This window comes from Chlorocebus sabaeus, chromosome X (genome assembly GCF_047675955.1).
Source record: "Chlorocebus sabaeus isolate Y175 chromosome X, mChlSab1.0.hap1, whole genome shotgun sequence".
Lineage (NCBI taxonomy): Eukaryota > Metazoa > Chordata > Mammalia > Primates > Cercopithecidae > Chlorocebus > Chlorocebus sabaeus.
The window spans coordinates 66,917,699-66,931,719 of NC_132933.1; the positions used below are offsets into that span (position 1 = coordinate 66,917,699).

At 39.4% G+C, this 14,021-nt stretch overlaps 1 protein-coding gene across 3 annotated transcripts in view; it reads left to right on the plus strand.

Annotated features, from left to right (window-relative positions):
• The first annotated feature begins 1,321 nt into the window (after nucleotides 1-1,321).
• Nucleotides 1,322-14,021, plus strand: part of CHM (CHM Rab escort protein) — a 184,269-nt gene continuing 171,569 nt past the window's right edge. The window contains exon 1 of one of the 3 annotated variants that reach the window (XM_007992195.3): nucleotides 1,322-1,404. In XM_007992195.3, coding sequence (XP_007990386.3) covers nucleotides 1,356-1,404 — 49 coding nt within the window. In that variant the 5' untranslated portion in view covers nucleotides 1,322-1,355. Of the gene's footprint in view, nucleotides 1,405-1,540; nucleotides 1,778-14,021 lie in introns of those variants that run through there. The other 2 variants (XM_037989467.2, XM_037989466.2) reach the window with 2 other exon arrangements.

Sequence of the window (14,021 nt, forward strand, 5' to 3'; positions counted from 1 at the left end):
GTGTACTCTATAGGAATCGACATAAATGCAAACTGTCGAAGCAGTCCGGCAGGTTAAGACAAAGTCTAGCACCGTATAGGAAAACAGCCCACACACGGAGATGAAAGGAGGAGGAGGTGGAAGCCCAACGACATCCTGGGAATAACTGTTAGCTAGAGAATGGGAAGATCATTCCACGCTGATCATGAGTGTGGTCACAGATACTGGAAAGAAAACAATGTCTGCGTAACCACAAGCATCTTAGAGGATAGGTGGTATCGGGGAAGGCCCACTCCTGCACACTATCTTTGATTTATTTTGAAACTCTTGTAAAATAACTACACAAGACATTTCTGTGATCAAAAAAGTATCCTCCTTCATTCCCAGCACCATTCCCCTTTTGTTTTGGTGTTGTCAGACAGCGGAGTATTTTAAATAATAGGGGTCGGGGTAGGGGGCGGATGAAGGCAAGCGGTGGGAGGTGACAGACCTTGAAGATACTTATGAGAACTCTGTTAGCTGTTAGACATAGACGACCTAAAGTCCCTCATCAAATACAATCACTTTAATATAAAGGCCATTTAACCTTAATTATTTCTACGGTAGCTTATGGAAACTAATAGATTGAAAACTAAATGTAAACTAAGGAGAATCTTACATGAACTTATCTAGTTCGTGCGGAAAATCAAATTCAGACACAACAAACGCTTATCCAGTACAACTATAGTTTCATATATTTTTTCCCTCTTATAAAACAAGGCTAATCTATTGCCCGAGTGGCTGTCTGGACTAATTAGAACAAATACGGACGCGGTGAGAGTTCCATTCTGAAGAAACTAGGGTGAGAGGTTTTTCGTGGGTTTTCATTGAGGAGACATGGCAAACGAAAAAGATATGGAAAATATTTTGAAAGTATTGGTGTGAAAAACCGTGCCTCGAGGGCCAACACGAAAGTACAGACACGAGGGCGGGAAATAGTTTTTTAGGCTGGAATGAAAATCTGCTTTGTTCACAGAACAAACCCCTTTCAATTTCACTCCGCTCTCCGCGTCTCCTAACAATTCTCGCTTCAGTATTGTCAAGGGGTATCCAAGTCTCCCACATTCATCCTAGCTAACGGAATAACAATCTACATTTTTTTCCTACTTCAACCCTCCAGGCTAAATGAGCTACAGCACTCAGCCTGGAAAATCAGTCGAGCTTTTAATTTACGTGTAAACATTTTAAATATAATACTGTAGTCGCCTGCCAGGACCTTCCACCCAAGAACTACAACACCCAGAATGCATTGTTTTCCTTTCCGCCTTCCACTGAGGGAATGCCTAACTTGATCTCATTTCCACAAGTAATAGTCACATGACGCGTTTCCCGTCAAGATGGCGGATACTCTCCCTTCGGAGTTTGATGTGATCGTAATAGGGACTGGTATGTGTAGCCTGGTACTTCCTGGACAAAGTTTAGGAAGACTGTCTTGTTTCTATTTTTTCTGTCAGTGGCGAGTTTTGGGACAAACATCGTGGGTCGAGCGTGGGAGGGAGAACGGAAAGGAAGTGAGGTAGTCCGGAGTCAGCGCGGGAATTGGCAGTTACAGGGAGGGGCTTGGACCCGCAGTGCTTATCGCCATTTGAGTAGGGGTTGATCTGGTCGTTGCTGATTGCTGAGGTTGGTTGCTGCGGTGATTCCTGTTAATTTCCTTAGAGGGAAGTGGATGTGCAGTGTCATGAAATGGAGGGTCGGGATTTTATCAACGGAGACGACTTTGGCAAGACATTATGATTCCTTCCTTATTGATTTCAAGGTGATATTCCCCATCATTTTGTCTCGCCATTTCATAGGACTTTTTCATAGATTTGTATGATCCTAGGGTACATCGCAGCTCAGGCACAGCTTAATCCTCAGTTTTACAAGAAAGATGCTCAATTATTGCCCATGTGCGTATGGATTTACTAGGGAAAGCAAACGGATTCTATTTTGTTGAGAAACCTAGGGAATTGTATTTTGTTGAGGTAGCCATTATTCCTGCTTTATGGTGCTTAAAGCATTTCTACCGCCCATAACTGAATGTGCTGAGAATAAGGTCCTGAGTTCCAGTTCAGGTGTGTGACGTTATCTAATTCTTTTCCCGTCGTTTGTTCTTCATGTTTTGGGTGGAACCAGAACCTCCTCTGCAATTTCTGTTTGACATGTGCAGTGTACAACACGTAGCAGAAGACATGTGGCAGCAATTTCATTTTTTAAAAAAATAGTGTAAGGGATGGTCATTTTAGGTGGGATGAAATAGGTTGTTTGTATGGGGTTTTCTACTGTTTGTAGAATGTGGTAGGCCAGAGAAGCTCTGGTGGATGGGACCCTGTCCATTGTGTTAATGAATTCAGTTCGTTGTCTTCTCAAACAGCCATGATGAGGAGCAGCCATGTTTTCAGGATGGGAGTAAAAATAATAGCTACCTGTTTTCGAATGCTTAAAATTTCCTAAGCACTGTGCTAAGCACTTTACAAGCCGGACATAATCCTCACAACCTTGTTAGAGTAGTAGGTACTCTCTGCATTTTGTAGAAGAGGAAAAGGGGACTTGGAAAGGTTGTAATTTGCTCAGTATCACACAGCTTGTAAATTTCCAAAGGCCCCTTCCATCCCAGAAAAACAATCCGTGGTTCTGATCCTCAGAGTTGACCCATATTCGTAGAAACAATTGAGAAAACCTGGTTTTAGGCCTTGCTTAGTGCTAGTGTGAATTGCTTGAATTGGGGTGGGGGGGCGCAGGCACTACATCTCTCTGAGCCTCAGTTTCCTTGTTTTTGAATATAGGGAAGGTAAACTAGATGGGGTTTATGTTGTCTAGCAAAAAATGCCTGGGTAATAGTTCTTAGAACAGCACGGACCTGTTTATTCGTAGCCTGAAAATAACAGCATGGCTACAAATATGGTTGTAGTTGCTATGAACAGATGTTGGATGAGAGCTGGAAAGAGCCAATGAACTATTCATTTGTTCTTTCCAGTCTATACTAAAACTGAGAACAGCATCCATTTTGGAATAGTTGTTATACCATACTTGAGATTTATAATCTTGCTTTTTTTGTTATGTAGGAACTTGAGGTGTTTTTAACAATTTTTTTAATCAACAATTCTTCTTTCAGGTCTGGGTTCAAATTTTAATTGATGAATGTTAATTCTTATGAATGATGCTAATGCTTTTCATAAATATTTTGCCTTCTGTACAGTTCAGATTTGGAATACATCCATCCTGATGGAGTTTGTTTTGGTAGAGGTAGGAAGTTATAGTGAGTGAGCCAGAGAATTGCATCAGGTGACATTGCTTATATTTGGAAAAAGACTCATATTATATTTATCCCAGTGAGTGCAATGTTATTTTTCAGTGTTTGGGAAGAACTTATTTGAAGTTAATCTTAAAACTGAAATTTTTCATATTGTTTATTGGTGACACATTCTAGGTTTTATCAAGCACATTGCTTAAATTTATGATATGTAATTTTGTTTTTAGGTACATCAAAAGTGTAAAAATTGAATAAAAGAGTCATTCCCCAAATCAACGATTCCAACAAATCGAAAGTGTAAAAATTGAATAAAAGAGTCATTTCCCAAATAAATGATTCCAACAATTCCAATCATTATTTAATTTATTTTTTAGCGCACTTGGAATATTTCTCTTGTGAAATAGTTTGCTGAAAGTCGCCTTTAAAATGTTTGCTTTATTAAATGTATTACATTGAGTAAATCATAGAAAAAGCAGTGTTTCATAGATTCAGTTGTATTAAAAGTAGAAGCAATAATGCATGCATCAGAAACATGAAGAAATAGGCTATTAGATATACTTTTTAGCATATTTAGTCCTAGGTAAAATGTCCTAAAGGGACAATTGCTTCATCAAGTATAATCATGTGAAGATAATATTTTATAATCCCTTTGACCTTGATTAACTTGCATTCTCATTTTCTGTAATTCAAGATGGAAATTTTTCCTTAAGATCATATTTTCAGGAGATTATGGGAAAAATAAACTTTGTATTTTCTTAGTTAAGCCCATTTCCTTCTGATTAGAAAATACAGTAAATATCTCTTGAACACCCAAAGACAGAAGAGTAAGATAAAGTGAATTGTGGAAAAAATAGAAGAAAATGGAATAAAGAAGGAGGGTCAACTGGAGTCTCAAGGGAGAGGATAAAAATAGATATATGTGGTAAGGGTCTAGAAAGTGTTCCTCCTCAGCTTGGGCACAGAATTGCCATTTTTCAGGATATTTTGCCATTTAAAAAGTCATTTAAATGACAGTTTTGTGGATTATAGACAAGTACCATTGGTTTCAGGTTAAAAATAGTCCCAGTAACATAACATCTCACTGGAGGTGACTTATCTGGCAGCCTGTGTAATCTGCAGCACAGCAGAGCCAAGAGCTCAACAGAAGAGCAGTCAAGATGAAAGTTATAAGACCTATATGATAGTATTGACATGCTTCATACATAGGGGAATCCCTGAGATCATCACTTAGAACATATTCATCCTCATTTTAAAAATAATTCTAGCAAGTTCAGCATATTAGAACCACCCCCTTAGAAGATACAAGGGATGTTATCAACTTCTGCAAAGACTATGTTTGGTGGGGAGTGCTCTTAGACATATAAATGACGATTTATATCTATATAGGAAAGGGAGGAGAAAAACACGTAAAATGCAAACTTAACATCAAACATCGCAAAGCCCTGATAACATTTAGTGTAGTGACAAATATTCATTTTTCAGGTCATTCAACCCACATTTATTGAGAACCTAGTCCCTTCCCTTGTGAAGTTTACTGCATTGCCTATTCTGAGGAACTTTTTGGGCTTCCTAACAGTCATATCCCCAAAGTTGTTCTTAAGACAATGTAGGCTTTTCATTGCATCCTTCTTTCTTTTTGAAGACCATACAGAGATTCAGCCTGCATTTTTTTTCCCTTTTTAAAAGCACACTGCTCACATCTTTTGGAGTTCTTCCCCTAAGATGGGCTGCAGAGTATGTTAGCTTAATTTTTCTCCTGAATAGGATAAACACATAGATTCTTTTGATTTAAAAGTTTTATTGTTAACCAAGCATGGTGGCATGGGCCTATAGTCCCCCTTACTCCATAGGCTAAGGCGCAGGCATCCCTTGATCCTGGAAGGTGGAGGTTGCAGTGAGCTTCGATGGTGCCACTGCACTCTAGTCGGGGAAACAGAGTGAGACTGTCTCAAAAAAAAAAAAAAAAAAAAAAAGAAAAAAGGTTCATTGGCCAGGTGCAGTGGCTCACAACTGTAATCCCAGCACTTGGGGAACCCGAGGTAGGTGGATTGCTTGCTCAGGAGTTAGAGACGTCAGCCTCGCAAGTAGCTGAAATGGGCAACACAGCAAAACTGTATCTCTACAAAAAAATACAAAAATTAATTGGGTATGGTGACACATGCCTGTAGTCCCAGCTACTTGGAAGGCTGAGGTGGGAGGATTGTCTGAACCTGGGAGTTTGAGGCTTCAGTGAGCTATAGTTGTGTCACTGCACTTTAGCTTGCGCGACAGAGCAAGACCCTATCTCAAAAAAAAAAAAAAAAAGTTATATTGCTAAAGATTATGGGGAAAGAGAAGGGATAACAAAGATAAACACGAGGGAAATTATAAGGACTACTGCCCCTAAATCCTGATTATCTTGCTAGATAGTGTTTAGCGCCATACAGTAGTAGATGTGGCAGCATGGTATATGGTAATCACATGACCATTCTATTGTGTGATTTTTGGGAAAATTACAGAATTTCTTGTGACATCATTTAGTTCATCTGTAAAGTGAGATTTCAATAGTTGATCTTCAAGGTAGGGATCTACCAGCTCTAAAATTGCCATTGTATATTTCTATTTATAACACCGTGTCCTTGAGAAAAGGCTAAATTGTGTTCTGTGTAGTCTTTTTAAGAAGGAAAGTCAGTGTTTAATATACTTCAGAAATTTTCCTATAAAAATGGCTGATATGGTTTGGATATTTGTCCTGCCCAAATCTCATGTCGAAATGTTATCCTTATTGTTGGAGGTGGGGCCTGGTGGGAGGTGTTTGGGTCATGGGAGCGGATCCCTTATGGCTTGGTGCTGTTCTTGTAATAGTGAGTTCATTCCTGCAGGATCTGGTGGTTTATTGAATTTTTTTTTTTTTTTTTTTTTGAGACAGGGTCTTGCTCTGTCACCCTGGTGGAATGCAGTTGCACAATCATGGCCCACTGCAGCCTTAACCTCCTAGGCCCAAGCAATCCTCCCACCTCAGACTCCCAAGTAGCTGAGATCACAGACATGCACCACCATGCCTGGCTAATTTTTTTTTTATTTTTGTAGCGATGGGGTCTCCCTATGTTGCCCAGGCTGGTTTTGCACTCCTGAACTCAAGCAATTTACCTGCCTTGGTGGCCCAAATTGCTGGGATTGCATATGGGAGCCACTGTGCCTGGTCGACTGGTTGTTTAAAAGTGTGTGGCATCTCCCCACACTCTCGCTTGTCTTGCCTGTCACCAAGGGAGATGTCTGCTTCCCCTTTGCCTTCTGCTATGACTAAAAGCTCCCTCAGGCCTCCCCAGAAGCCGAGCAGATGCCAGTACCATGCTTGTACAGCCTGCAGAACCCTGAGCCAATTAAACCTCTTTTCTTTATAAATTACCCAGTTTCAGACATTCCTTTATGGCAACATAGGAACGGCCTAATAAAATACAATAACTGATTAGAAAAGGCATTTTCTTAAAAATGATAGGCTGCTTTTTTCAGAAAAGGTCATGTAAGTAGCACAGTCCCATTCCTTGATGTTGGTGAATTTAAACATTAAGGTAGTTAACCTTGACTGGCAGCTCATTGACTTATGATGATGTTGGAATAGCATCACTTCCCTAAGCTTTGGAGGATAGTAATATTGTAGGAGGTGTTGTGAAAACTGATATTTACCAAATATCTGTTTGTGCCAGCCTCAACACAAGTGATTTCCTATATATCTAACCTAATCTTCTCCCAGGATGCCTGGATGTGGTTCTCAAATCACAGGATGTCCATAATCCTCCCTGTATATTTCCAAAATCTTCACATCTATTGTCTACAGTGGATTTTTAAAAATTGTAAGATGCCACCTATTTGTGGATCGTGGAGTGAATTCCAGCATTATAAAAATGAGGTAGACTATATCAGAATGCAAGTAGTAAGGATGAATGTTGTTTTTTTAATATATATATAAAACATATATATAACATATAACATCTATGTAACATGTTTTATATATATATAACATTATATATATGTATATACACACGTGCACACACACACACACGTTTTTGGAGAGGGCAGGATCAAAACATTTAAAGCCTAGAGTATATGATCAGCTGAATGACATAATGAGTAGGAGTGAAATGGTATTTCAAAAGTCGTTTAGTTTTACAGATGCCATACATTACATATATATATTTTTTCACTTTGACATGCGTGTATCTCATTTGAGCAGTATAGTGTAGCGATTGACAATGTGGCTCTGGAATCAGACACTCTGGGTTTGAGTTCAGCTATTCCTCTTGTGTCATCTTAGACATTTTCCTTATTCTCTTTGTGTTTCAATTTTCTTATCTATAGGATAAACTTCACAAGACTGTGTTGAGGATTCAATGAAATAATTCCTATTAAAAAGCTTAGTAGGTGCTCATAAAATTCAGTTGACTTGTATGGTTGTAATGCCATACCGAGGTGCTTTTACTACTACATGAATGCTTTCCAGGAAGGGGTCACGATTTTCATGAAGAATGGTGGAAGGATTGAGTGTCTGATTTATGTTTCTCGTCTTCTCATTGGCTGCTTGGTGGGAAAGACCTTTATGTGTCTATTATCACTATTTCTATCAGATTTCTTACCTAGTGGCTTACAGGTTTTCTTTTTTTCTTTCTGTTTTGTCTTCTCTTTTGTTCATTAGCTTGCATTATTTATCATTGGTTTTCCTCATAGCTTTTGGAACAGATTTAGCATTGGTCTTATTTGAAGTATACTATGAAACACTCCCTTGTCAATGTAGGAGATGCTATAGGAGAGAAAGATAGCCTGCAGATTTTGCTGTTCCGAAAAATGCTTTGCACTTCTTCAGGCATTTGTTGATGGAAAAGTATGTTTTTGTTTGCTTCCAATACCTAGAAAAGTAAAGAGTTATCTAACTCCGGAGAAGACTCTCTGGGAGATGCTTACCCTTCTCTGTAAATCATGAATTTGAGCCAATACCTCAGAGAGAGCCACATCTGTTACCATAGTTTCCTCTGCAGCATCATTTTCATCTCCCATGCCTCATGTCATTTTTCTCATTTTCTCCGGTGTTTTCATGATGTTTTGGATAACAGGCTACAGCAATTAAATTCAAATATGGCAGCTCACCATTACATTCTCGTGTTTAACATAAAATCCCAATGCACAGAAACAATTATAATTCCATATAATTGACCTGTTAACTCATGCTAAATCATCTGCTATTCAGTGTCAGTGCATTCTTTAACTAAAAAGTTAGTCTGTGCCTGTTCTGTATGTAAATATATTTAAAAGTAAAATAGGCTAAAAATCACTGTTGGTGCTCATTGGAAACATTTTGGGGGCGTTTAGTTGTGGCCAGCAAAATAGGGATACACTGAAAGGTTGATGTTTTGTTTTTGCTTTTCTAATAATTTCATTTAAGGTTTTGTGTAAAAAGAGATGATAATTTACCACAGATATTGCTTTTTTAGAGCATGATTATGAGAGCTAGCATGTTATATTGAGGGTGTTTTTGGAAAAAAACAGTTTGCAAATAGACAGGAGAAGAGGCCAGAGGCAGCTTGGCCAGTATGGTGCTTAATGTAGGTGTTTCATCTCATACTGGATTTTATCAAGAGCTGAAGTAGGTAACGTATTACTTGACTGATTTGGTTTTTATCACATTTTAAAAAGTACTGGTGAAGCAGGATATTTTCCTGACCCCCTTTGCGGGACTTGCAAAGGGGGCACCCTGTTTACTCAGCCCACTGCTTTCAACTCTTCATAGGAGGGAGCAAGCTAGTGAACAGGGCAGGAACTGGAGTACATGAGTGCTGGAGTCGGCCTGCTGCTCTGGCGCCAGGAGGAGTGAACTGCACTCACTCGGACCTGCTGCCACCCCTCACAAGAGGAGATATACAGTTGAGTGGGTGCAGGAGCCAGGGCAAGTGCTTTTGGACACTGGCAGGAGACAGCTCTGTGCTGGCCCCATGGTAGCATCTCAGCGGTTGGTGTCTGCCCCCCCGAAGCTCCGGAGGGAATGTTATAGTGCTCTTTTAGCTCTGCTGTGAGCAGACGACTTAAGGGTTAACAACTCAGGGGGTCCTCTGCCTTTTTGCGTTAATCGGCGGCCTTCTACCAGTGAAGGCAAAGGGCAAGTGTGACAGCCTTTTTGTGTCCACACTCGTGGTTCCAGAGCTCTTGTCTGGCGTCCAGGAGAAATGAGGTTGCATGAATGAATTGAAGGATGGTAAATGTAGGGAATCGTATTGCTGATGGAGATGGCCCTTAGTAGGAAGGGGTGCTGAAAAGGGGATGGGGCAGGAAGGTAATCTTCCCTTTAATTTCAGCTGTCTGGCCGGATTCTTCTTTGAAGTTACGCTGTCAAGGTGTCCCTCTGAAGTCGAGCCACTTCTCTCCAATGTCCAACTGTAGTCTCCAGTGTCCAACTGCTTCTCCTCTCTCTGCTGGCTGAGCCTGGGGTTTTTATGTACACAGGATGGAGTGTGGTGTGGACCATGAGTAGTTTTGGAAAAGGCAACATTCGCACGGGAAAACAGGGATATAAGTTCTCACTTAGTGCCATGGTTTCAGGCTTGGTGGTGGGGTTTTCTCAGGGACTTGCCCTTTTCTGCCTAGAATTTCCCTGCCTCCTGTCCCTATCACTAACTTCTACTCTTTCTTTTGAGTATTCTTACCTGTCTTTTTTTTTGGTCCAGGCCAGTGTTCTCATTGAGTTATTATGGCTATTAGTTAATGGCAGTTTTAATCATTTTATATTGCTTTGAAATGTTATGAATCATGTTTCTGTGATCTGACTTTGCACATTTGTTAAACTAGTCTTTTTTATGTAGATTTAAAATCATCATGAGAAAATTTACGCAAGCTATAGAGAAAATAAAGTTTTACACATGGGTATCAGGCATATTAAGAAGATGCTGAGCTGTGAGTTCAAATCCTTATTTTCTGCACCTGTGTTACTTTGGTTTCAGCTATGTAAGCAAAATCAATGATAATTAGAAAATTATTTCTAGTACCTACAACACACTGTCAAACACATGAAAAATATTGTCTAACATTTGTTATATGCCAAGCACTTTGATAAGCCCCTGCAATGCACTGTCTCATTTTCACAGTAACCCTGCGGTAGATAGTATATCATCTGCATTTTACAAATGTGAAGCCTGAGGCTTAGCTAAGTTTGATGTAGGTGAAACAGTTAAGACCGAAGTTTTTCTGACTAAGGTTGAGGTATTAGATTAAGTTTGCTAGAATCTTTCAATTGGAAAAATAGCTCATAGTATCAAGATTAGATTATTTTGCCCTGGGTTTGTGGTTGGCAGTTATTTTATTTTGGAGAGTTACCATTGTTGACACTAAAATCCTGATTCCAACAGTAGCCTCATGATGTCAGCTTCTTATTATTAACAGCATCATGACATCTGTGTCAGCTTGCAAACCTTCTTTTGATGAAGGTGAACAGAATGACCTGGTTGTGTTTATCCCTTAAAACCAAAGAGAGAATCCACCACTAAAGCAATGGCCAGAAATGGGATCAGAGATTACAGTTACATTTTAAGACATGATTTGCTTCTGTAGGAATTCTTCATTGATCCTGTAAAGATCTCAGTTAATTTAGAAAGTTTATTTTGCCAAGGTTAAGGATGTGCCTTTGGCACAGCCTCAGGTCCTGATGACTTGCCCCAGGCAGTAGGAGCACAGCTTGATTTTACACATTTTAGGGAGACATGAAACATTAATCAATATATATAAGATGTATAATTCATTGGTTCCATCAGGAAAGGCCAGACAACTCGAAGTGGGGAGGAGTCTTCTGGGTCATAGGTAGATAAGAGACAAATGAGGGATAGTTACTTATGCCTTAGTCTATAGTGAAACAGTAGGGCAAAGGAAGCCATCAGATACGCATTTATCTCATGGGAACAGAGGAATGACTTTGAGTTCTACCTGTCCTTTGGTTGTCCACAAGGAATTTCCTTATTGGCAAATTGTGAGGGAGGTATGTAGCTTTTTAAAAAATCTTCGTAGCGATCTTATTTAGGAATAGAATGGGAGACTGGTTTGCCCAACACAGTTCCCAATTTGCCTTTTCCTTTTGGCTTAGTGATTTTGGGGAGATTTGTTTTCCTTTCACAATCCCAAGGTACATAATTTCCCACTGAAATATTTGTGCATGTGCTGGGGTTTGCCATTTTATGTCTTTTTTAGTGTTCTTTGCTTGCAAATTTAATTTTCAAGATTAAATATGGGACTCATTGTCCTGTTTATGGAGCTTTTTTTCATTTGGTTGACTATTCTTTTGTTTCCTACAGTCTTCAACAACTGTCAGTGCTTACAATGGATACACCACGCATCTTAATTGACAGGATGGATATGGTAGTACCTTTTTTGGTCCAAGGGCCTGCTCATTATAAAAAGTAGTTTATAAAGCTGAAAAGTTTTTATCTCTATTTTTTGTAAAATGATTTTCATGATAGGATTTTATATAAAGGGGAAGTTTTTTTGGTATGATTTTTATAACATTCTTGAAATAAGTACTCATTCTCTTTCATCATCTATTTTAGACTCATAGCTTTATGAGTAATGCAGTAAAGATCATGTTTCTTCTGTGGTACATTAGTAAAATATGTTCTGAACACAGAAGCTATTTTCCTTATCACTAATTAAATATTATGTTAAGTTTGAAGAGCACTGGGCTGGGTTATACTTTGCTGTGAAAAGATCATTTTGGTCACTTAAATTACAATAGAAATATTTGTGTTAAGAAAAGTAAGTAAAAATTAGGCCAGGCACGGTGGCTCACACCTGTAATTCCAGGAGTTTGGGAGGCCAAGGCAAGTGGATCACCTGAGGTCAGGAGTTCAAGACCAGCCTGGCCCACTTGGTAAAACCCTATCTGTACTAAAAATACAAAAATTATCCAGGTGTAGTGGCAGGTGCCTGTAATCCCAGGTACTTGGGAGGCTGAGGCAGGAGAATCGCTTGAACCCGGGAGCTGGAGGTTGCAGTGAGCCAAGACTGTGCCATTGTACCCCACCCTGGGTGACAAGAGTAAAACTCTGTCTCAAAAAATAAAAAATAAAAAATAAGAGAAAATTAAGTAACAATTAGTTGTAGTAGAGACTATTTCCTGGCAAGGTTAAGGTCTTCAGCAAACATTTACCTTTATTTAACAAAACTTTAAGAGATTTTGAGTTGATGTAGTTTTCTCCATTTAGATAAAAAACAGGGTATTACATCCATTTTTAAACATTTTACCATGGAAAATTTCAAACACAAAAAAGTAGAATAAAGTAACCCTCCACCTACTAGTCTCCTAGTTTCAACAGTTATCAACTCATGGCCTGTCTTGTTTTCTCTGTAATGAGGACTAAGCTCTGATTTTTTATCTTGCCCAAATTCCTACCTAAGGGATCTCGGGAGTCATGCCCTACAAACCATAAATTCTCATCAGATAAGTTTTATTTGAACCTATATATCGTGACTTATTTTTCCGTCTGACTTTGGCGTAACATTATGAGACAAGGAAAAAATAACCCCAAAATATATTTCCTTGTCATACCTTGAAATTGCCCTGCAAAGTCTCTTGTGGGAAAAATCCATATTCTATAGAGAATCCCCTTCCCCCTTTATTTGCTTCCTTTCTTTCCAGATCCAGGAGGTAATCAACTAAGAGCCAGGTACCTTTTTAGGTCCAATAAGAAACATTTTACAATCTGCTCTGTCTCTGAGGTCTGCTACCTGAGAGATTCCTCTGCACAATAAAACTTGGTCTCCACAATCCTTTATTTTAACCTGAGCATTCCTTTCCATGAACCCTAGGTCTTGAGATAAACTCAACCAATTGTCTGCCAGAAAGTGTTTAAATTTACCTATAGCCTGGAAGCACCTTCCTCTGTGCCCCCACCAGCTTTGTGTTGTCTCGCCTTTCTGAACCAAACTGATGTATTTCTTAAATATATTTGATTGATGTCTCATGCCTCCCTAAAATATATAAAACCAAGCTGTTCCCCAACCACCTTGGGCACGTGTTCTCAGGACCTCCTGCGGTCTGTGTCACGAGCCGTGGTCACTCATATTTGGCTCAGAATAAATCTCTTCAAATATTTTACAAAGTTGGCTGGGCACGGTGGCTCACGCCTGTAATCCCAGCACTTTGGGAGGCCGAGGCGGTCAGATCACCAGGTTGGGAGACCCAGACCATCCTGGCTAACATGGTGAAACCCCGTCTCTACTAAAAATACAAAAAATTTGCTGGGTGTGGGGGCGGGCACCTGTAGTCCCAGCTACTTGGGAGGCTGAGGCAGGAGAATGGTGTGAACCCGGGAGGCAGAGGTTGCAGTGAGCGGAGATCGGGCCACTGTACTCCAGCCTGGGCGATAGAGTGAGATTCCGTCTCAAAAAAAAAAAAAAAAAACCCCACAAATATATATTTTACAGAGTTGAACTCTTTGTGTCGACAGTATCTGACAGTATCTTCCACTGTTTCTCTCATTTCACAATCCAATCCTCTGTTATTTTGAAGCAAATCCTAAATATCATATCATTCTATCTGTATGTATTCCAACATATATCAAAAAGTGTAATGGCTCTCCTTTTTAAACATAACTGCTGTTTTGTTTAACATGTGCTTAACACTTGTATTACATGCCCTCCTTTGCATCTTCAGTGTTTTCTAAGGCATCTATCCATTTTGTTTCTTTGGTCTTGTGCTCTTCCTAGTTTAGTTTTCATATCTGAAATGATTTTGTCTTTAATTTGTTAACTCCATTTT